The sequence below is a fragment of the Pongo abelii genome, chromosome 1 (genome assembly GCF_028885655.2).
Source record: "Pongo abelii isolate AG06213 chromosome 1, NHGRI_mPonAbe1-v2.0_pri, whole genome shotgun sequence".
NCBI lineage: Eukaryota > Metazoa > Chordata > Mammalia > Primates > Hominidae > Pongo > Pongo abelii.
In genome coordinates, this window is record NC_071985.2 from 87,887,417 (window position 1) to 87,911,358 (window position 23,942).

General features: G+C 42.4%; 1 protein-coding gene across 10 annotated transcripts in view; it reads right to left on the reverse strand.

Moving 5' to 3' along the window:
• Positions 1–23,942, reverse strand: part of C1H1orf226 (chromosome 1 C1orf226 homolog) — a 319,795-nt gene that overhangs the window by 32,274 nt on the left and 263,579 nt on the right. For all 10 annotated transcript variants that reach the window (XM_054526420.2, XM_002809868.5, XM_054526412.2 and 7 more), the window contains 2 exons: positions 21,438–21,546; positions 10,590–10,731 (listed from right to left, as the gene is read on the reverse strand). In XM_054526420.2, coding sequence (XP_054382395.1) covers positions 10,590–10,731; positions 21,438–21,546 — 251 coding nt within the window. The remainder of the gene's footprint in view (positions 1–10,589; positions 10,732–21,437; positions 21,547–23,942) is intronic.

Here is a 23,942-nt window from a genome sequence, read left to right on the forward strand (position 1 = left end):
CATGCTTCCTTATCTAATTTTTCTACTTCCCACATTTCTTCCTTTCCACTGAAGACAATGGCCATGTCTTTATTTAATATTTAACCACAGGCACAGCATACTGCTTAATACCAGTGTATGAAAGCCCTGCTATTTCTTACTTATCTTCCTTCCTTGATCCTATTTCTGGGATTCTGTAAAAACATCTGACAACTCCTGGGCATTTCATAGGAAATATTTTCATTTTCTATATTTGCAATTAGGTTAATTACTGCCGTCTTTAAATAAGATTTCTCATGAGTTTTCAGAGACCACACACCAATTATAAAATGGAACAGGTGGATGTAAAGCAGGAGACACAGAGCTGATGCCCCAGTGCTGAAGCTAGCCCAGGCAACCAGGCCTTGGCCATTTGAGTGCTTGCCTTGCAGAACAAATTGTTCTAAGAAGTTTTCCTATGCAAACCTACACAAGTCATCAAGGGAAACAAGCCTGGCATTTAGAAAGTAAACAGTGGGCTTGGTTTTCTTCCTGGCTACTCCAGGAGCTGAGGAGACAGTCCTGTGGAGGGCTGCAAAGGTGTTTAACAGAAAAGATGGTTCTGACTGCGGCTAGTGGGGGCAGGGAAGGGGAAGCTCTTCTGCCCCTTGGTCAGCCAGTAGGCGGGGAGCACAGGGAGCAGCCTGCTTTCTACCACATCCTGCACCCGGAAGTGACCATCTTGATGGTTGGGGGCTTAGCCTGAGAGATAGAGGGTCGGTAGGTGGGTGGTGCTGGGAACTAAGCGTTTGGTTCTCCATGCCTGTACAGGAAAAAGCAGGGTGAAATTTCTGTCAGTGATCAGGAGAAGCTGGGCTCCTGCAGTGTTCTGTGCACTTAGCACATGATATTGGATGTGCCTGGCCATCAATCTTCCCTTACAGACTTCAGGCCAGGCTGTGTCTCATTCATGTTTCCTAAAAATGTTTCTCTGGCACAGAGAAAGTGTTCCATAAATACTGACAAAGTAAGTAATGTAGTGACAGGGTAGCTAAACAGGAGAACAGGCTGCAGGAGAAGCTGCTTATCTACTTCCCATCCCTGGAGATCCTAATAACAAGAACTAAGAAGCCCCAGACACAGAGGGTTTGGACAGGGCCTCGCCAGAAGCCCAGGTGGAATCAGAAAATCTCTCAGGTTTGGACGGGCGTGGGTGCAGGGGCAGAGAGGCACAGAGGCAGAAGTCCATGGCGTGTCAGGCAATGCAAGTGGTCCCATAGAGAGGGACCTGACCAGGAAGAGTCAGCATCTTATCTTGAGGGACTGAAAGCAGGTAATACCAAAACATTTTCATCCTTCAAAATTTCACTCTAGATATAGTATGGAGGATAGATTCAGAAGCAATGACAGAAAGCGATACTCTAGGTGGAAAATATGAGGGCTTGAGTGAAAACAATGGCAATAACATGGAGAAGAGATAGATTTGAAGGATTGTCAGGGGGCAGAAATCACAGGGCTTGCTTGTCTGTGGTGGGGGCGGCGGTGGGGATATGTGCAGGATGAGTTTTAAAATATCTGATTCAGATGACTGAGTGGAGAATGGCATCCTATAGGAAAAATCCAGGAGAAGCAGGATTGCAGGTAAGAAGATGAGTTCAGTTTTAAACCTGTTGACATTGTAAGAGTCTGTGTAACAGTCAAGTAGGGATACCTATTAGACTGTTGGGTATGTTATGGACTGAATGTTGGTGTTCATATGTGGAAGTCTTAGCCCCCAGTGTAATAGCATTTGGAGATAAGCTTTTGGGAGGTAATTAGATTATGAGAATGCAGTCCTCATGATGGGATTCATGCCCTTATAGGAAGGGATGTAGGAGATCCCTCTCTTTCCACCCTGCGAGGACATAGCAAAAAGGCAGCTGTTTGTAAGCCAGAAGAGAGTCCTCACCAGGAACCAAATTGGCTGGCACCTTAATCTTGGACTTCTCAGCCTCTAAAACTGTCAGAAATAAATGTTGTTTAAGCCATCCAATCTACTGCATTTTATTATGGCAGGCTCTGTAGATTACTATAGTGCATGAATGGAAAGTTCAGGAAAAAGGCCTGGCCTAAAGATAAACTTTAGTTGAAATCATGGAATGTCAGGAAAAAAAAAAAAATACCAGAGGCAAGTCCAGGAGAAATTCCAACACATAAGGGGTAGGTAGAAGAGGAGCCTGTAGGCCGGGCGCGGTGGCTCACACCTATAATTCCAGCAATTTGGGAGGCCGAGGTGGGTGGGTCACCTGAGCTCAGGAGTTTGGGACAAGCCTGGCCAACATGGTGAAACCCCATCTCTACTAAAATACAAAAATTAGCTGGGCATGGTGGTGCATGCCTGTAATCCCAGCTGCTTGGGAGGCTGAAACAGGAGAATTGCTTGAACCCAGGAGGCGGAGGTTGCAGTCAGCTGAGATCATGCCACTGCACTCCAGCCTGGGAAATAGAGTGAGATTCTGTCTCGAGAAAAAAAAAAAAAAAGAGGAAGAAGAAGTAGAGCCTACAAAGCATGCTGAAAAGCAGCTAGCAGAGTCAAGAGGGAAGGAGTGTGGGGTGGGGGTACCCCAGAAGCTGCAAGGGTGCACTTCATTCCCGGGGCTGAGTACTACAGAGAAAGGTGGCCCTTAGGAACCTCTGCCTGGTAACTTCAGGAAGGGCTGGCAGGGCAGCACACACCAGATTACTGGAGGTTGAAAAGATATCAAGAGTGGACATGAAATCCATTTATGTTTCATATGCACCTTATATAGCCAAAGATAATTTTATACAATTTTGTGCATGAAACAACATTTGTGTACATGAAGCCATCAGAAAGCAAAGGTATCAAGTGTGGAATTTTCCACTTGTGGTGTCATGTTGGTGCTCAAAAAGTTACTGATCTTGGAGCATTTCAGATTTTGGATTTTCAGATTAAGGATGCTTAACCTGTATTAACTGATTTATCATCATAACTAAGAGGTAGAAAGGTGGCCCTTAGGAACCTCTGCCTGGTAACTTCAGGAAGGGCTGGCAGGGCAGCACACACCAGATTACTGGAGGTTGAAAAGATATCAAGAGTGGACAGAAAGACTGGGAGAAAATAAGAAAATAGACAGTAAGTATAGACAAGCTGTGCAAGAAGCCTGGCTACCAAGGAAAGGAGAGAGATAAGGTCGTAGGTCAGAGGGAGATACAGGGACAAGGAAGGCTTAATTTTGTTCTGCTTTTAAGATAAGAAAGACCCGACCTTATCTATCTGCAGTTGGGCGAGGAAGGGAAAGTCAGCAATAGCAGATAATCTGGGTGAAGATTCAGGAGCATGAGATAACCAGTTGCTTGAAGTTCCAGAGGAGGTGAGATGGAGGTGGAATGCAGAGGCAGGTGACAGGAGAAGGTCACTGTCCACTGAGACAGAAGCTGGGGACAAGCAGGGATGCTGAATGGTGAAGTAGCCCTGGCTGAGTTTGGGGATCACAAATGTGTAATCAGTCTGTGGGTGGCAGTTTTCTCCAGTGCTGTTCAGTGTCACAGGGCAAAAATGAAAAAATACTCCTGAGTTAATGTAGAACTGCGGTTTAGCCAGATTGGTACAGTCAAATGAGAAAGGAGTTACAAGCTCAGTCCCAAAGTGCTTGAAATGGCCACTTTTTGCCTTGAAACCGCAACAATAACAGCTTAAACTTAAACAGCACTTACTATGCTTCAGGCACTGCACTAGTTTTATGTGTATGGGCTGAGTATCCCTATCTGAAATGCTTAGGACTACAGGTGTTTCAGATGTTAGAGTTGCCTATTTGCATATTTATGAGATATCTTAGAGATGGGACCCATGTCTAAACATGAAATCCATTTATGTTTCATATGCACCTTATATAGCCAAAGATAATTTTATACAATTTTGTGCATGAAACAACATTTGTGTACATGAAACCATCAGAAAGCAAAGGTATCAAGTGTGGAATTTTCCACTTGTGGTGTCATGTTGGTGCTCAAAAAGTTACTGATCTTGGAGCATTTCAGATTTTGGATTTTCAGATTAAGGATGCTTAACCTGTATTAACTGATTTATCATCATAACTAAGAGGTAGTTACCAGGAATTGGGGGGAAGGGAGAGATGTAGGTCAAAGGATACAAAGTTGCAGGTACGTAGGATGAATAAGGCCAGAACTCTAACGTACGACACGAGGATTCTAGTTAATAATATCATATTCACAATCTTTGCTAAGAGAGTAGATGTTAGGTGCTTTTCTCACATTAAATTAAAAAAGTTTTATTTTCAAAAAAGGTATATTTTACCAAAAGGCTCCAAGCCCTTTCCCATGTTGGACTGTCTGCAGCTGGGGGAGGAGGGTCACCTCCAGGGGAACAGGGTCTCACCCAGGAAACCCTCTCCAGAAGGAGTCAGAGAAGCAGTATAGGGCACAACAGGGCAAGTGCCACAGGGACAGTGGCCCCACCTGGCTCGGAGTCCCAGGTATGGCCAAGGGCAGCTGCTGCCAAATGATACAAAAGATAAAACTCCCCCAGGGAGGGAACAGTAGTAAGAACAGGGAGGAAAGAAAGACAGGCACAAAGAGGGAGAGAGGGAAGAGGCACACAATGAAAGTGAGCAACATCATTGAAAGCACCGCTGAAAATTATGAAAAGACATGACAAGACAGCACTTTCCAGCTCCTCAGAGTAAACATGTTTTTTTTCTGCACAATGGAGGGCCTGCTGACATGTCAGGTGGGGCAGCTCCACTGGAAAGATAAACATTGCACTAAATGAAAAGCTCCCAAACATGAAAGTGAGATTCTTGTAAAAAAAACAATAGCCAACAGTTCAACTCTGGGAGCTCAAGGTGCGCCATCAGACAACAATCTTAGTAGAGTCAAAAATGCTCTGGGAGAAGCATTTACAGTGAGAAGAAACATATTCCTAGCAGTTTATAGACAGTGAAAACATGTGTGGGGCTGTAAAAAGGAAGTGACTAATGGGTTAGGCAGTAAACAGCCTTCTTTGATAAGAAACATTTCCAATCCCAGAACCAAATGCAAATTCCAAATGCTCAGATTCAAAGTATGGTTTAGCCTCATGGCCTCGGCACTACACAATTAACCAGAGGGCGTCCAGTTAATCATTTCACTTGGACCCGTCATAAAATCAGTACTGGAGAGGCCTTGTCCAGCTCCCTCACTGTACAGATGAGATCATGTATTCTGGAGTCTGCATTGGAAAACTTAATAAACAGTGGGTACTTGTAACATTAGAAAACTCGATAAACAGTGGGTACTTACGGAGAGCATATTACATGCTAGGCACCATGCTGCTTTACATATTCTCTCACAATACCAGACAGATGAGAAAACGAAGCTCCAGAGAGAGCATGAAATTTGCTGAGGATTCGCCAGCTGAAAGGTGGTAGAGTCAGGATTCAAGTCCCAGCGGTTCCAGTGCTGGAACCCAAGCCCTCAGTGGCTCCTCTAGCCCACGGCTCCAACTCTCTCTCCATTCTGTCTCTTCATTTCTGTGGTTGTTGATTTTATGTGTCAACTGGGCTAGGCCACTACCGTACCAAGGTATTTGGTCAAACATTATTCTAGATGTTGCTGTGAAGGTATTTTTTTAAGTGAGATTAACATTTAAATCAGTAGACTCTGAGCCAAGCCAATTACTCCCCCATAAGGTGGGAAGACCTCATCCCATCAGTTGAAGGTCTTTTTTTTTTTTCCCACTCTTTTGGAGACGGAGTTTCGCTCTTGTTGCCCAGGCTGGAGTGTAATGGTGCGATCTCGGCTTACCACAACTTCCACCTCCTGGGTTCAAGCAATTCTCCTGCCTCAGCCTCCCCAGTAGCTGGGATTACAAGCATGCGCCACCATGCCCAGCTAATTTTTTGTATTTTTAGTAGAGACAGGGTTTCTTCATGTTGGTCAGGCTGGTCTTAAACTCCCAAGCTCAGGTGATCTGCCCGCCTCGGCCTCCCAAAGTGCTGGGATTACAGGCACCAGCCACCACGCCCGGCAAAGTTGAAGGTCTTAACAGAGCAAAGGCCGACCTACCTGGAGGAAGAGGGAATTCTGCCATATGGGCCCATGAGCCATCTCTGTCTTTCTCTTTCTTTCTATGTCCCTAACACAATTTTCATCACCCCACAGGCCCTCTCCTCACCTACAAGAGCAGGGGAGAGCCCTTGCTGCCTCCCTTTATATTATTTAACACATCCAGCCCATGCTTGATCTCCTTGCAGAGACTCAGCGCTCTGTTGGACATCTTAAACCTTGAAGAAACTATACGGGGCCTGATGGGCTTTTCTAGAATGGACCCAGACGTTTCCTCATGTAGAATATCAATTCCATTTTTCTTAGGAAGAGTAGTATACGGAAGCCAAGCAGCTGAGGTCTCACGTATAGTAATGTGATTTGGGAAAACTATCTCCAAAAAGGTAATATAAAAGAGAGAGAAACATAGCTGGTATGCCTGTTGTTTCCAAGCTGATCATCTGTTACAATCAAGGAGTGTGACCACACTGGCCTCTATTTGTAGCCATGGTCACTGTCACCACCTTCTCATCAATACTCTGCTCAGCCTCCCAGTCTCACCTCAATTCTACCTGCTCCCCTGACACCAAGTGTCATCATTCCTCATCAAAAGGGTCTGCTTAAAAGTTGAAATCTCTCCTTAATCTCTGTTCATTTTGGCACACAGTAAGCATTTAACGAACACTTGTTGACAATGACTAAAACGTATGTACTCCTTGCCACACTCACTGACTCTGTCAGTTTAATCAACAAGTATTCACTGTGCTGGGAAGTCCCTACTCTCCCAGAGCTCACACTCCACTAAAGACAGAGGACGCTATGCTATACGTCTGGTACACAGTAGACTAAATGTTAATGTTAACGGCATCAGCCAGGAGTGAAGAAAACACAGGAACCCAGAAAAAAAGGGTTTAAATTTTCTGAACGAGAGTGGGAGGTGAAAGTCAGGCTTCCCAGAAGACAGTGCTGGGCTTGAAGGATGAGTAAGATGTCTGCATGGAGGTGAAGGCAGGGACCCATGGCAGAGGGAACAGCGTTGACTGTGGCTGAAAGGTCCACGATACTTACTATATGTTCAGGGCAGGAAGGAGCTCAGGGAACAAGGGAGGAGTGAAGGAAGTAGGACTGAAAGAAAAGTATAGGAAGTGATCCTTATGGAATCCCCACTGAGTCCCCAGGGAATCGTGAATCACATCAAACCCGCTCCACCCAGCAGACCACTGGAGGGGCAGAAGTGCAAGGAGAGAGCAGCTCCCACTGCAAAAGGGAAGTAAGATCTAGCCCTTGGTGTTGTTTACATAAAATGCTATCCAGGTGGTTCTCTCCACCTGGCCAGACCATATAACCCTGACCTCTGTGGCCAGCAGATGAGTGACAGGTTCTGATTAACTACTTGGAGATTAGATTAAATTCCTCTGATGGTTGTTCTGTGATAATAACTGTTCAAACATTCAACCTCTGGGCATCCTCTCTGCATCCAACCTCTTTCACTCCAGGAACAGGTGTCTTCACCGGAGAAAATATCCTTTACTTTTTGGTTAAACTTTCTTTGTACATGTGTATACTGGCTGCCAATGTGACTGTGGGTTTAAAAGCTTTTGAGAGTTAGGATGTGGCTCTCTGCCAGTCAGGCCACCAACAGGGCATGGGCATGACCAAAGAAGAGTTAACAATGTAAGACTTCAATCTTCTCCAGCTGGCAGTTCTTATGGCAAATCCTCCAATTCAGAAGTGAGCAGATTGGTTTCTGTTCTTTGAGCCAAGCAACCAGCTAGAGGTCTGATGTGTCCTCCATATTAGGTTTATAGGAAACCGTCACCATTACGCTCTAAAAATTGACCAGCAGAGATACATAAAATATTCGCCAAAGTCTACCTCTATCTCTCTGTTTTATCTCTAAGCCCTAGATCACAGAGATGGAAAAATTTTGAGGTTTACATCACATTAGTACTATGGCCTGCTAAAACTGAGACTGGCCAGGGGTACATGACAAAATGCAAGGCTCCATCTGTGTGATAATATTTTATGAGTCAAGATCACTGAGATGCTGTCATTAGTAATAGAATGTCACTACTTAATAGAAATGAGTAAGCCAAAAGAGAAGTAAAGTAATTCCCTCTAGTCACATAGAAACTGAGCACTAAGATGAAAATAATGTCAGGTTTTCAAGATTTATAACTAATACATATCCAAAGTATAAAGGCTATAAAAGTACAGTGAAAAGTCAATCTTCCTGCCACCTCAGCCACCCAGTTCCTTTTCCCAGGATGAACCACAATTACCAGTTTCTTGTGTACTATTCTGGAGATATTCCATGCATAAGAAATGTGTGTGTGCCTGCATGTGTATACATATATACCTACATATACACACACATTTAAATCTATGCATTTTTAATACAATTGGTAGCACGTCATACCCACAATTCTATTTTTTTCCTTTATTCACAATTCTAAACTTTGACGTTTTTAAGTAAGCAAAATATCTTGAAGATGGCTTTAAATCAGTTCATAGAGAACTAACTCATTCTTCTTAATAGTTGTGCAGTATTCCATTATTTGTACCACCTTGTATTGTAATTTATTTAAAAGTTCCCTCTTGCTGTTTCTGATCCTTTGGTTCTGTAACAAATTCTTTGCTATGTAACCTTATATAGAAATCATTTCACACCTGTATGGGTCTACCTTTAGGATTAATTCTTAGAAGGGAATTTGAAAGAAATTTGGGAGTCAAAAGGCATATGAATTTTCAAATTTAATAAGGATTTCCACATTTTTCTCCATAGGGATTCCCCCTCTATCATATGCTAAATTTGCAAACACATCTGGGTCTGTATATGAGTTTCTATTCTGATCCATTCAGGCACTTATTTGAACATGAGTTTCACCTATTATAAGTACAGTTTTACCGGAAAGCCACTCCTCCTCTGCTATCATTCATCTTTTCCAGAATTTTTTCTATTCTTGTTTTTTTAAATTTTCACATATTTACTTAAAAATAATAATAGCATACATGTATGTGGTGCATACTCTGTGCCAAGCACCAGGCTCAGCATTTTAAAAGTATCAGTTTATCTAATTATGACAATAATTCTGAAGTACACAGTACTACTATTTCTATTTTTCAGAAGAGTAAACTAAAGCACAGAGAGGTTATGGAACTTGCCCAAGATCACACAGGCAGTGACTGGTGCAGCTACAATGCAAAGCAAGGGTCTTCTCTCTGAGCCACTTTGCAATGCTGCCATTTGCAGACTAGGGTTTCTTTTGTTGTTTTTTAACTTTTTGAGTGGGATGCTTAATTCATTTGACTTTCATGATTTGTCATCTGTTAACATAAATAACTGAACCTTTGAATTTTCCTCTGAGCGCTGCTTTAGCTATATCCCATGAGTTTTGAATACTGTAGCTTACTGTAGTGCCTCTTTTGCTGTTAGAAATCTGTATTGTCATGTTAAATTTATAGATAAACAAAGAGAGAATTAACATTTTTATGATGTTGAACTTTCCCATCCAAGAATATGGCATGTCTTTCCATTTAAGATTTTTTCATAGGAAACAAACACATTTTTATTGTGATTATTCATAAGTATCTTATTTTTTAAATTGTTATTTTAATGGATTTTTTTCCTCCACTATGACTTCTAACCAGCTGTTCTTGGAATATATGAAAATCACAGATATATCTGTATGTGTTATTGAACTTTGACTTTCTAGCTGAATTCTCTTATTATTTCTAATAGTTCTCAGTTTATTTTCTTGGGTTTCCCCTGTTAAAAATTAACATAAACTATTTTTTTTTTACCTGCTCTTTTTCTTGCCCATACTTCATTTTTTCACATTTATTGTCTCCTTCCTGACTTGTTTTTTTGAGGCAGCCTAGCTCTGTAGCCCAGGCTGGAGTGTGGTGGCACAATCTTGGCTCACTGCAACTTCCGCCTCCTGGGTTCAAGCAATTCTCCTGCCTCAGTCTTCCAAGTAGCTGGGACTATAGGCGTGTACCACCACACCTGGCTAATTTTTGTATTTTTAGTAGAAAATACAGGCAACATGGCAGGGATTCGCCATGTTGGCCAGGCTAGTCTTGAACTCCTGGGCTCAAGTGATCTGCTCATCTCAGCCTCCCAAAGTGCTAGAATTAACAGACTTGAGCCACTGCGCCCGGCCTCCTTCCTGACTTTTAATGAGGGATATTAAAACACTATCCATATTGGGGGCTTATAGAACTACAGAAGTTAGAAATTTAATAAAACAAACTAGGTAATTATAAATTTATGTTCTTTCTAATTTGTTTTATGGGGGTGCTTTTTTACTGAAAATTTCTTTGAAGTCAGATTTGGTAGTATAGCAGCTCCACCTCTCCCTGATATCCAGTTTAAATACTTCTTCATTTAATAATTTAAACATCTTTAATTTCTGTTATAAAAGTAATACGTGTTCCTTAAAGAGAATCTAGAATTTAGAGAGAAACGGAAAAAATTAAATGTTTCTTAAAATGAGTTCACAGCCTGGGGGTCAGGGCAGTGATCCACCGGAGCCTACTGTGTGCACCGCCTCCCCACCCACATCCGCAGAAGCCGCAGTGCCTACCTGGGTCCCCTGAGCTGTTGCTGTTCCTCTCACTCTCTCCATCTTCCTGGCCATCTGCATTCTGCTGCGTGTGCTGCAGGCTCAGCTTGTGGCAGACCTCAAAGGCCTGCCCCACCGTCCGAACGATTCTCATAGCTTGGCTCTGGGAAGGAGAAAGGAGAAGAACATGGTGGGTGAGGATGCGCAAGGGGCGTGTGGACAGAAACTCACGAAGCAGCCAAAGAAAGAGACAGAAAAATCTAAAGTTGTTCAGATATGCACATACAAATGAGTGCAAAGACATTTCCCCTTTCTGAAATACTCCAGAAAACAGAAACTGTCACCACAGTTCTGAAACAATCAGTCAACTGAAAGGACAGATAGCAAATATGCCAGTTATGGACTTAGCCCCAATTCTTCCCTCCCATGTGAAACACAAGTAGTCAATATGCTTCAGAATCTTTTGCCAGCCATGATCAAATGTTCAATGGGTCCATCAAACTAAGAGGAACTCGGCTATCATTTTTTTCTTTTTTGAATGCTGCTGCAAATGTTGAGTTTCCCTGGAGCTCCTGCAGACCAAGGGCAGTGGTAACATGAGGCTTGGAAGCCACGGCCTAAACAGCAGAAACCAATGGAAGCTCAGCACCCAGCTCCTCTGGAACACTACTAGTTGGCAGCCAACTAAATCTAAGGTGAGACTTTCCCAGACTTACTCCAAAGACCTCACGTGCTTGGGTCTGTTCTGTGGCTCCTTCCTTTTTCTTGTTTTGGTATTTAATCTCTTGCTTTAAGAGCCCAAGAAGGGAACTTGACCCTAGTTCCCAGTATTCCACCGTTTAACTAGGAGAGGAGAGAGGACAAAGAAGCCTGCTCCTATGTAGAGTCTCAGGCCACCCATGCAGGCTGTGAGGAAGAGACACATGCAGGGTTCCAGGGCATGGCCTCAAAGGTGGATAACTGATTATGGTTTGATGATGTCAGCTTTTGCTTTCTTTCAAGGACAGAAATGAGTGATGTGGTTTATTTAGAGTTTCAGAGCTCAGGCTGGGAAGGGCTCAGCACACTGCTTCTCTTACTTCAGTGGGCCTCAAGCATCCCACCACCATGGGCTACAATTTAATCTAATTGTGATTGTCACCTTATACTCAAGTCTAACATTCATCGTGTTTTGGATGATCTGACTTCGGGTCAGCCATGGCCACCTGTTGACACCATATAGTCCATCAATCACATCGAACTCCCCCGCCCCCAGGTAATGGGAGCAATCAAGTAGGGCTTTTCATCAGCATGAGGTAGCTGGTATTACATCACCTAACTGATACCCAGTGTTTTGAGAAGTCTAGAAGGCCTTGTTGAAGGTAGTCATAAAAAAGATGAGCTAATTGTAATATGAAATGCATAAATGAAGCTCATATTACAATGAGCTCATCTTTCTTATCACTATCTTCATGAACTCCTAGGGACCTTGGAACCTTGTGTACAGAACAACTGCTGTAGTCCATTCTCTGCTGGGTATAACTTCTAAAACTGCTTTTCCTCAAGCCTGGAGTCATTTCTATGTTCCTTCTGCTTATTTCAGGCCAGAGCATCCATATTAATGTGAAAAGGCATCTTGACTAATTATCATCTACATGTCAATTTGAGATCTCAGTCAACTCTACTGCTCCTTATATTCTTCAGTTCAAATCTACTCCTAGAAGTAATTGTTTTATAGCTCTAACCTTTCTTAGCCATTAGACTAACTCCAGGGATATTCTCCATTGGTCTCTCACCTGAAATATCCTGACACTTCTGGGAGATAAGAACCTTAAGCGAAGCAGGAGGAGATGGGTAACTTCTGTGGGGTCCACCATCACCCAGTGGCGACTCAGAACCTCTGTTTTCTATGTCTACCCTTAATTTCCTCCTGTGTCCACAGGGCAGGCTTAGGCCCCTTCTCATACCATAGGCTTGCAGTGTGTAAGACATGACTGTTCTATCTGCACAGAAAGTTGAGAAGCAGTAGACATCAGTCCTAAGCAAAAAGCCCCTACACTTCCCACTCCCAAAACACACAAAAAGGTGCGATTTAGAAGACACAGTCCCTAACAAATGTGGGCCAGGAATACTCCAGCTTTCTACATTTCCTTTAGCCATCAAGCTGTGCTGTGCTTAGGAGGCTGTGCCAGGAAGCTTAACTCTCAGGTGAAAAGGGAGAAGTAAAGGCTCCTACATCCAAAAGTGTTATTCCCCTGGGCCTTGAGATTTTTTTGGTTCCTATTCCTTTTATGAGAGTAAGAGCAGACTGCCTATGGTTAATCGTCTACGGCAAAGCTCATTACTAGTTTACTAAACCTTAGGTATGACTTTATTCTGCCTATCATGTATACCCAGTGTCCACTATACAGAAACCTTCCTCTACTTTCTTCTCTGACTCTTGGGAATTTTGCTCCCCCAGGTATCTTTACAAAAGGTAAAAAAGTAAATGTTTTAGGTTGTAACAATAAAATATGGTAAGTCCAAATGATATGTAGAGATTAAGTGTTTAATTCCATTACTTTCTTCTCTTACATGAATTAACCCAGATATCTCATACTGAATAAATATCTGCAAAGATTGAGTTAGTCTTTTCCCATTGGTATCATTCCCAGGGTACAGACCCAGCTTCCCCCTTTAAAATACAGTTATATAGAAAATTCTAAATTCACTACTGAGTTTGTTCCTATAACATCTCAGGTTTTCCTAAGGAGGCTGTGTTACAAATTCCATCATCTCTGTAAATCACAGATACTTCCTTTAACCAGCTTTTAAGATGATATTAAAAATTTAAAGATCCTCAGACAAATGTCCCTGATCTATGGGATTAGACAAGGGTAGGAATCAAATTTCTAAATTTATCTTTGGAAGGAATCCCTCAGATTTAAATAAGAGGATAAAGGTGGTGGGAGAATGACTTCACAGAGGACCTGTATTTCTCAGGCATCACAAGATGACAATGGATGATGGGCTATGCTCAGAACGGAGCATCTTAAGAATGTAGACTCCAGCTCAAATCTCTATTCTGCCACCTTTATCAAGGATAAACTTGTGCAACATACTCACGTGTTCAACCATCTATAAGCCCAGTGGCTGTAAGGAAGTGGGCTGGTTTTAATGGTTAATATTGACAACACTTCATTTTTACATTTTACTAGTATTTTTTACTAGGATCAGCAGGTGACCCTAACCTCTACCTGATTCCCCTGAAAAAGTAGAAAATGCAGACTTTAGGTTTACTGGTCCTGCCTTCCCCATGCTGGAAAGGGCTTCCCATCCTTCAGCCTCCCATTTCCTTCCTATCCTCCCTCCATCAGTTGTTCTCTACAGTATTTCTGTAACTGCACTGAAAAACTGAATATATGATAGCACCTACCAAAGTGCCTGGCATACAGTAAATGCTCAAGAAATGTTTTATCCTGACTATGGAATTCACTGTACCAAGAGGTAATTAAGACAGAAAAGAAAAAGCAGTGCAGGAAAGGTGGAACTATTTTTATCATAGTAGAAACATAAAGTGACTAAGGGAATCACCTCTTATGTATGTATGCTAACATCCAAAAGGCTGTGCATCAGATAGCACAGCCTCCACCATAACAGCAGAGGAAAATTCCTGAGCCAAATGGATCTTTGGTCTGAGCTAGTATGATAGTTTCTATATGTGAGGAAATTGTTGCATTAAGAGTTCTAGATCTGCATACTGAGTGGTAAATGATTTAATAATTAAATTAATAAATTAAATGGTTTAATTTATCCTTTATTTTACTCCTTTAATGTGAAGGTTATATTTCTATTCACAGTAAAAGGACACTGTAGCATGTTTTATAAAGAGCCCTCTGCACTGGAACACATAATCAAGCTACTCTAACTGTTTTACAGAGTGACTACATACATACACATAAAAGAACTGCCCTTCCTATCTACCACTCGGGGAGTCAGAAGGGGCTAAACAGCTCCTCACTGTACTCATAAATGGCTATGTGAGTTCTGATGTCCCTTGACCTTTTAGGATCTCCTTGCTTCACCATTAAAAAGTCTACTTTTAGAGGATTCTATATGGGGACCTCGTTAGCGAGGTGATTACTTGAAGGTGGTCAGTAGAGGCAGCCTGTGCCTGGGAGGGGCTGTGTCTTCACCATCTGCTCTCTGCACAGCCATGCTGGCTCCTGCCTGCTAGGCATACCCCACTTAGCTACCCCACCTTCTGGCCTGCTGGGCAAGAAAACTGGTTCTGCCTTCAACTCCGAAATGCAAAAATCACACACGCTGGGATTTTATCATTAATTAGCCATGTCTGCATCCAAGAGGGAGAACTCTGGTAAATAGCAGCCTTAAAAAGAGTCCCTTCCAGAAGTTTTTATGAATGCTTGTTTGTGGGTCTTCTAGATCACAGTGAAGCAGTTGCTCCCACCTCATGACGACATACAGGCCTTTGGAGACTAAAGCGGAGGTTTAAAGATTGAAGGCAGCGAGGTACAAAGAGTAAACAAGTGGAACATTGACAAGGCAGCCTTTTTGAGTTCCAAAATCTGGCCATTCTCTGGAATTTACTAGATTTTTTAAAAAAGCATCATTATACTGCATTATTTCTGTACAAATCCAGTTTAGTTTTACATAAGCCCCTAAAAGTGCTTTGCCACACGGATCAAATCTTCTCGTCCAAAAGCCATTTTCTATCAGCAGCCCGAAAGTATCTGTGGGCTCTTCATTGTCAAGATTAGGCTGGATATGGTTGCTTTGATGTTTTCAAAGCTGGAAAGGGATGTCTAACCTCAGAGTGGCTCTTAGCTCCAGATGGAGAGCCTGCTCATGGGAGTGTCAATTACAGGCAATTTTGTGAAAATACAGCTGGAAAGGAAGCTTAAAACTGTATACACTTACCTTATACACACAGCAATGTTTCTTCAAACCACCCATCTTTTCACGCTGACACAGCTCCTTCTCCCACAACCCTAGGACATCCCTCAAGCCAGAACCAAAGTTAAGTCCAAATGCAATGAACAGCTGTTCTCCTCAGCACACCTAATGTGGGTATCAACTTCATACCTAGCAGGAGTCAACATTTGATGAACTGCGGCAAGGGTAATGAAAATAACACTATATTCACAATCACTGTGGGTTGTACACCCAAAAGCAAACAAAAGCCGACAGTGGTAGCTTTAGGAAGACATAAATCAAAAGGTTGATTCCTGTATGTACCTCACTGGCCCATAGAAAAATTATAGTCAATCATGATTTTATTTTCTCCCATCAAAGTACACACCAGACCCGACCCTGCTTAGCTAATGAGATCAGACACACTCAAAGCGGTATGGCCATAGACCATGATTTTATTTTCCATTCTCTCTCTTAACGACTTTGTAGTTGGTTGGTCCTATGAAATTTGGGAATCTTTAAGTGCCATATGCATGTAAAGAATGGTTCTTATTAGTCATATTCTGTAGCTGATTTGATAAATAATCTTGGGCACTGTTCTGAATTTCACTGTCCTGAAAGAAGCTCTCTCTTTACTTTACAACTTACAAAGAGGATTAAGAGTCATCAGACAAGCAAGTAGAGAGTATAAGTACAAAATACCAGATGAAGATGATGATGACAATGACAATAATAAGAGGAGAAAAGAGAAGAATGGGGGCACACATCTTGCAGGTAAGGTTCTTTAATGGTCTACCAGCTCTCTAGTTTACTATTCCCCTGTCCCCTCCTCCACTCCCCCTCTCCCCATCTCTTTTGGGCACTCAAATTTGACTGACAAGTGGTTCTGAATTTTAGAGAACTGAAGTCCATGAGGTCAGCTGTGGGACAGCTCACAGATTTATAATTCTCATCTATCACAGCAATACAAGATAATGTCCTTATCTTGACCTTAACTGCCACAGAATCTCAACAAAAATAGAACTGAATGTCATGTTTCTTTAATGTATTTTTTTGGGTGGGGGGGAATCTTAGTAAAAGATTCAGCTTATGTCTATCAAATGATCTTAATCTATGGAATTTACAATGCCAAAGCATGAAAATACATTTATATTTGGACTTCTACATAGAGTAGGATCTACAGTACTAAGGCTCTGAAATGGTTTTTGTTCAACACATTATTTAGTGGCTTTGATTATATAATTTGGTTGAGGTGATGCCTTGGACATCAGAATATTGCTCAGTATAAGGAAAGTTTAGTTTCAAAGCAGGTGTGATTTTCTACATTGACAGGACATACTGCATCTTAAAGTTTCCAACAGATAGCTGTGTTTTTCCTTCTATTCTGCTAGTCCATGAAACATAGTACCCTAGAGAAGAGAAGTCTGAGTTATAATCCCAGTGCTGTCAGAACCAACTGGGTGACTGGACAGTTAATTCACCTTTCTCAGTATTGATTTTCTCATCCAGAAAGAGAGTGATTCAGACTAGATGAGTTCTGAGACCCATGATTCCTGCATTTTGACTTCCCAACTCAACCTAAAGTATAAAAAACAGACTCTTTCCCTAACTTTAGAACTTTCCTATCTTTCGTCTCGTAAGTTTGACCAGGCAAGTGACTTATTCTTTAGCACATGGCTGTCATCACCATTCAAAATCCATTGCAACCTCTAAAGGACAGTTCAACCTCACAGCTGTGGCCCCCAATTTGATAGTGACAGCATTATAGGAGGAAATTATTTCTCCTAACCCAAACCAATTGAGCTGTGATTGCAGGCAAAATTATTTCAAGAAGCTGCCCATGAAGATAATGGGGAGATGCCTGAAGCTCCTGTTAATCACCAGCACTTCACGCACTGATGCATTAATAAGTGCAGTCACTGGTAATCAGGGCAGACAGCCATATACTCCTAGGGCTAGGAGAAAATGACAGGAGGATGACATCCACTCCACGGGAGAGGTCAAGAGACCATGCAAGAGTCTTCTCGAGAGGCAAAAGGCCCTGCAAATGAATACTATCATTATATCCCCCAAGGAGGGGAAACGAGGAATGCCCGTGTTATTAGCAAGCGTCTCCACTGGATGCTCACAGTGAGGAAAAGACCCACTCCCATCCCTCCTTTCTAGCATGGGTCTGAAGAGTGCTAGGGTCCCTCCACCACAATCCTGACAATCCTTCCCAGTCATAGAGAATTTGTTCCTTAAAGATCACATCACTTCACACACAACAATCAGCACTCTTGAGATGCCTTTCATCTTATTTGATGGCTAGAGAAAACTCAAGTCCAGAAAGGCTCATGTATCTTTCATATGGGTTTTGTGTAATAGGGTTTAGCACTCAAAGTCCTGGCCTGGGAAGGAGGAAGCCTGTTTCTAATCTCAGTGGCATCATTGATTCACTGTGTGACCAAGGGTGATTTACTTCCCTGGGCCTTTTCTTTCTTCAAGTACAAAACTGAGTCAATATTAACCATACAAGGATATTATGAGGAAAAAAGGAAAATCTATGTTAAAGTGATTTGGGCCATTCAAAGTTAAGGAGCTCTTCATACCCATGTAATAATTACAGCAGAACCCAGTTACAAATAGGTCTTCGAAAACAAAGAAACTTCTGAGTTATATAACTTCCTCATGAGCCAACAACAATAGTATAATGGAGTGGGTAAGAGTGTGAGCTCCACAGTCAGACCCTCTGGGTTCAGTTCCGACTCCATTACTTATTGAGTCTTTACACACATTATGTACCTTAAGGCCCCATTTTCCCACCTATAAAATGAAGAGCATAACAGCACCTACCTCACAGGGCTGCTGTGGGAATAAAATTAGATCATTCATATAGAGAGCTTTGAACAGTCTCAGGCATATAGCAACTAATCAAAACAGGTTAGATATTATTATCTGATGTAATATGAGGCTGGAACTTAGATAATCTAGAGTATAGAAGAATAGCAGGTACCATGTTATATTCCTGCAATATTTTGCTATCTAGCTTCTGGTGAAAGCCCACTTGAAAAAAACTTAGCTCAAGGATACAATTCCCAAGGTGGGAGCCACATTGGCTATCTGTGTGAGTGGCCCAAGGAAGATCTATAGGTACAGAGTAATAGCTGTGCAGGGAGCAAGGTCGAGGGAGGCCCTCAACCAGGAAAGCTGAGACACCCGACCCATATTCTCAACCAACAGAGGAGGTAACCCTTTCCCCATGTGAACTGTAGGGTGATGATGACACCCCATTAGAGGCCATGAGAAACGTGCCATGGGCATATACGCGGGGGACATGATGTGATATGAAACAGCAATAACCAAAGTCCCGACAGAACAAGGATCTCAGACAAGGTTTTTCTACACTATGACCAACACGAGGGCTCTGGAGAACACCCACATCTGCGGGCTTCTAGTCAAGAAGCCTCCCTATCAAGAAGCCTCCCTATTGACTTTCAACGACCCAGCAACATCTCTGCAACACACATGTCCTCTATAGTCCTTTCCCCCCACCCGCCACTTCTGAAGCATTCCTATGATTTGCCAGTTAAAATTCCTTCCCAAGTTAACTATTATCTCTTGACATTAGAAGTGCTTTATAAAAAAGGTAAATCACCATGTTTGGAGGCTAAGCAGAAGGGCAAGCAAAACCTTGCTTATGTGTTCCCCAGCCCTCCCCAGTTCTGCATCCTTCGCTGAACAATTCACTTCCCTTTCTTAGCTTGGAAACCAGCCCTCCCACCTACAGCTCAGCAGCAACAGGGCTCAAAGCCCAGGCTGACTGGAAACAATCCCCTCAGCTGCATGGCTCCAGGCCAGGAAAGGGCCTGAGAACTAACTCTATGAAGAGCTAGGGTCTCAGTAGGTGAGGATGAAAGGGGTATAGGAAACAGAAGAGCTAGAGATCAGAATTCCCTGTAAGAGCTGTGAGACATGGAAAAAAATTGACATGATAGGGAACCAGATGACTACTCCTTTTCAAGGATAATGGGAACTCCATTCTGTGCCGCACTTCAAGATCAAAGTTCCAAGTGAGCAATGCTCTTAAACTCAGGTTTCGTCAGAAGTGGATGCCCCCACTGCGTCCGTATTGCTACGTTACATCTGACAGCAAGGCAAATATAATATAATGGTCCTCTTACCTAGGTTTCCTGCTCAAAATTCTTTTGTGCTGCATGTCTCCCTGGTTCTATTCTAGCCAGTGCCTATTCATGAGAACTCAGGCAAGTCATTTAATCTGAGCCTCAGTTTATTCATCTGTAAAACTGGGAAGTGAAAATTACATGTCTTACCTTCTTTACAGATGTGTTATAAGGATAAAATAAGATTAACTATTAAAGAACCTGGCAAATGATAATGTGTTATTTGTAACTCTAATAAATTCCAAGGTCCCCACAGTCCAGTCTTTGTAAGAAACTAAAGTCAGAAGCACAGTCAAATACTTAAAATGAATTAAAAGGGAATTCCAGTCTTTTGTTGCATCTGTCAGAACATTACAGACGATCCAATTCATGACCATCAGGACACTTTGTATTTCCTTTTCTCTCCTCCCCAGGTTCCCTGCACAAGGCCACATATAAGCCTTTCACTCTCCCAAACCCTAAACTTTCTCATCTCCAGTGCCTATGGCTTTTCTTTCTCTCCCTCTTCCTACTCCCCTTTCTATCAGTTCTTTAATGCAGCTTGACTTAGCCTCATTTATGTTTTTTCCCGCTCAGCTACACTATTATCTAGATGTGAAGTCTGGCAAGTTACTCTTTTATTCCTGCCATCTTTCCAGTTGTAGCACACTTTACATCCAACTCCATGATTTGCATTTTAAAAGCCTGGAACAGGGTGGGTAAGGGTACAAATCTCCATAGAGGAAGAGGCTAAGTTAACAAAGCATAATTCTCTTTGTGGAGCTAGGGTAGGGAATAGGACACCTATCAGTAAATCTGGACCCTGGCATGTGTTATTGACAAGGTACTTGACAAGGTACCTAAACATCTACTAAAGAGGCCTGAAGACAAAAGATGCATAATATGAAGTTCTCGTAGAAAGCCAGGCTTAGTAGTTTGTTTCTAGAATGGTGGACTTACTAGGGTCCTTAGGGGCATAAATACAGTGTTTTCCAAAATCTCTTCTGCAGAAAAACAGTTCCCAGGATATTAACACATATTACATGGAAAAAATATGGTTCCATTGTGAAATTAGTTTGGGAAATTCTGGGTTAAACAACATGTTCTTTAACATCAGACCTTCTCAGCAACTTAAATCAGGTAGTTTTAACATGAAACATTTTGGCTGATAAATGTTTTACAGAACACATTTAGGAAATGCTGATTTTGACGATTCTTTTCATTTTATAGATGAGAACGCTGAGACCTACATAATGTCACTCATGGTTCCAGTGAGAGGGGAGGCTAGATTCTAGGCTTCTAAAACCCTAGTTGTGTGTGTTAGACTTCTGGAGGAATGACATTAATATAAAGAATGCCTCTTCAGAATCCTCAAAGTTGCATTTACTTGAGTATCAAGGTTGCCATAACAAATAATCACCCAGGATAATCAATATCACACACTGAGTCTAAATCGGGCTCCATGTGTATTCATATTTTGTAGCCCACTAATCAATATACAGAATTATGAGGAAGGGTCTCCTTAGTAAATGACAACACTTTTTTCCTACCCCAAGGCTAAGGTTAGAATCACTCCTGGTGCTGTTTAACTGCTCTCATCCCAGAGCATGTAGTCAATGGTCAATCCCTTTCCAATTATCTGTATGTAACTAAGTACAAAGTTCAGATGATGCTAAAAGAGAATTCCATTATATAGCAGCAATGACAGACTACTGAGATAGTTGCCCCATGTCGGCATTACAATAGCTGTCTTCAACAGGGAGACGGGCCAATGTTGGGGGTGCTCTGGATTCATTAGGGGAAAATAGCAGATGGACAGCAACCGCCTCTTTACCTTCTTCTTGGATTTAAAGACGTTACACCTGAAGATATTGCTGGCACCATCTCGAGCGATATAGCTGAAGATCTTCAAGTCTTGGGAATCATGAGAGACATAGAAGATCCTAAAGGAAGAACAACAGAAAAATGCACTGAAAATGGCCTTAGGTTCAAATCTCCAACCAGGAAAGTTCTGTTTAAGGACACTCTGAAGCACAGCTCATGAGAGCCAAGTTATTACAGAAAGTCTTCTTCCTTCGGGATCAAAAAGTCACAATGCAGGAGGCACTTTCAACAGATTCCACAAACACTAACACTGTGACTTTCAGATTTGGTAGAGTGGGCAGGGGTCATTAACAATAGTTAACGACACTATTGTTAACCATCTCCTGAGGTGGCAAATCTGTCCCTGTAACTTGTGTGTTAGAAGGAAAAATCATTCCCATCCTTATCAGAGCAACAAAGCTGCTTCTTACCCAGAAAGATGCATACACGTTTTCTGATGCCTGTTTACAATTATCCTCAAATGCAGAGACTTAGGAACCACCAATGTTTACCACATTGGGAGGGACTAAGATACTCTTAGTTCCTTTGGTGATAGTGATCCCACTCTCTGTCCCCTCTCTGCCTGGACCACAGCATCCATGTGTTTATTCCATGATTCAACCAATGCCACTGAGTACACACTGTGGGCCAGGCACTATCCCAGCAGCCAGGGACACAACAGGAACAGGACAGAAAGAGCCCCTGAACTCATGGAGCTTACACGTAGACAATGCCAATAAGCAAATATAAAATAAGTGCTATGAAGAAAAATAAGGCAGACTAAGGGATGGAGCATGATGGGGGCTATGTTAGACAGGGTAGCCAGGGAGGTCTCACTGAGAGGCTGAGATCTGAATGGGGTAAAGGAGCCAGTCACTGAGATACCTGGGCCAAACCATGGCAGGAAGTGGGAAAAGCAAGTTTACAAGCCCTGCAGTGTTCAGAAGGTGTTAAAAGCATTCAAGGAACACCCAGGGAGGCTCAACGGAGTGTGGTTCAAGTGGAGTGAGTATGGTCAGCAACAAGGTCATAGATGCAGCCAGAGGCCAAAATGTAGAAGGCTTTGAAGGTCATGGCTTATATTCTACGTGAGATGAGAAGTCATCAGCTTTTGAGCAGAGGACTGACTTGCTTATGCTTTAAACTAAAGGATCATTCTGGCTGCTTGGGGTGGGCAGAGGTAGGGACAAGGGGAGGCTGGAGAAAGGGGGAAAATTATAAGCAAGGCCCTGGAGGCTGCATCTTAAGATGGCTTAGGACAGGGCCCCCCCAGAGCCTCCAGGTCTGACTGCTGTGGGGTCGGTGCAGTGAGTTGGAGTGGGTGCATGAATGGAATTAGTTTTGGGCAGTCCAAGGAGAGTATTGCTCTTGGTAGCACCTAAGAGGCCACATCATTTCCACAAAACATTTTTCACCACTAACAACACTGATGGCTTTTGTTCAAGGATTTAACAGGCCTGATTTGTTTTAGCGTAGGTCTGTGCTGTGCAAAAGAAAGAGAATGGGATTTAGAGTCTGCAACTTCATCTACAACTTTGCCACTTACTAAAAAATAAGCTATGTCACCCCTCAGAGGCTCAGTTTTGTTATCGGTACAATGGGACTACTAATAGTAACCTTCCAAGAGTTATTGAGGAGGTAGAATAGTTAGTAAAATGCCATCTTACATCCCCTTACTGATATAGCCTCTAAACAGCCTAGTAACTGAGATTCTTGCCACAGGACCCCAAGAAGCCTGGGAGGAAAGTTCAAAAGAAAGGTGGGCACAGAGAGGAAAACAATACTGTGAAAAAACCCAAGTTCACCTTGGGGACTGCAGTTTCTCTGTTAAACTCAGCTAGCAGGCATTTCAGTACATCTCACATGTCTATCATCTCTAAATGGTTCTGAAATAGAGGCTGTTTAGTGTGGTTTCCAGTCCCCTATCCTTCTAATGATGTCAAACTGTCTTCCTAACATCAAAGGGACAAATCAACAATTGTATCTCAGCATCTCCTGCCTGAGTTCCAGGCCCAGTCACCCAACCTTCCTGGACATCTCCTCCTGAATGGTTCTCAAGCTTCTCAAATTCCTCATACCCCCAAGTGAATTCATCATATTCCCCATAATTCTCCAAGTCCCATCTTGATAAGAGGACACCATACCTACTCAAGCCAGAAACCCAGGTGTCATTCTCAACAGCTTCCTCCATTGTTCCCCAATATCCATCACTCATGAGCAAGTTCCTTGCAGACTCGCTCCCTAATATGTCTGATTTATGTTTTTCTCTTCAACTCCAAGGTATTGATCATCTAGAGTTCTCATTTTTCACCTGGATTTTTACAACATCCTCTAAACAGTGTGTTGCTCTGCTTCCTAACTCACCTATTGTCAACCCATTCGCTACATTGCTAGCAAAGTGTTATTTTTAAAAAAGACAAATTACATCCCATAATTTTCCTCTTAAAGCCATCCAAAGGCTTCCTACTGCTTTTAG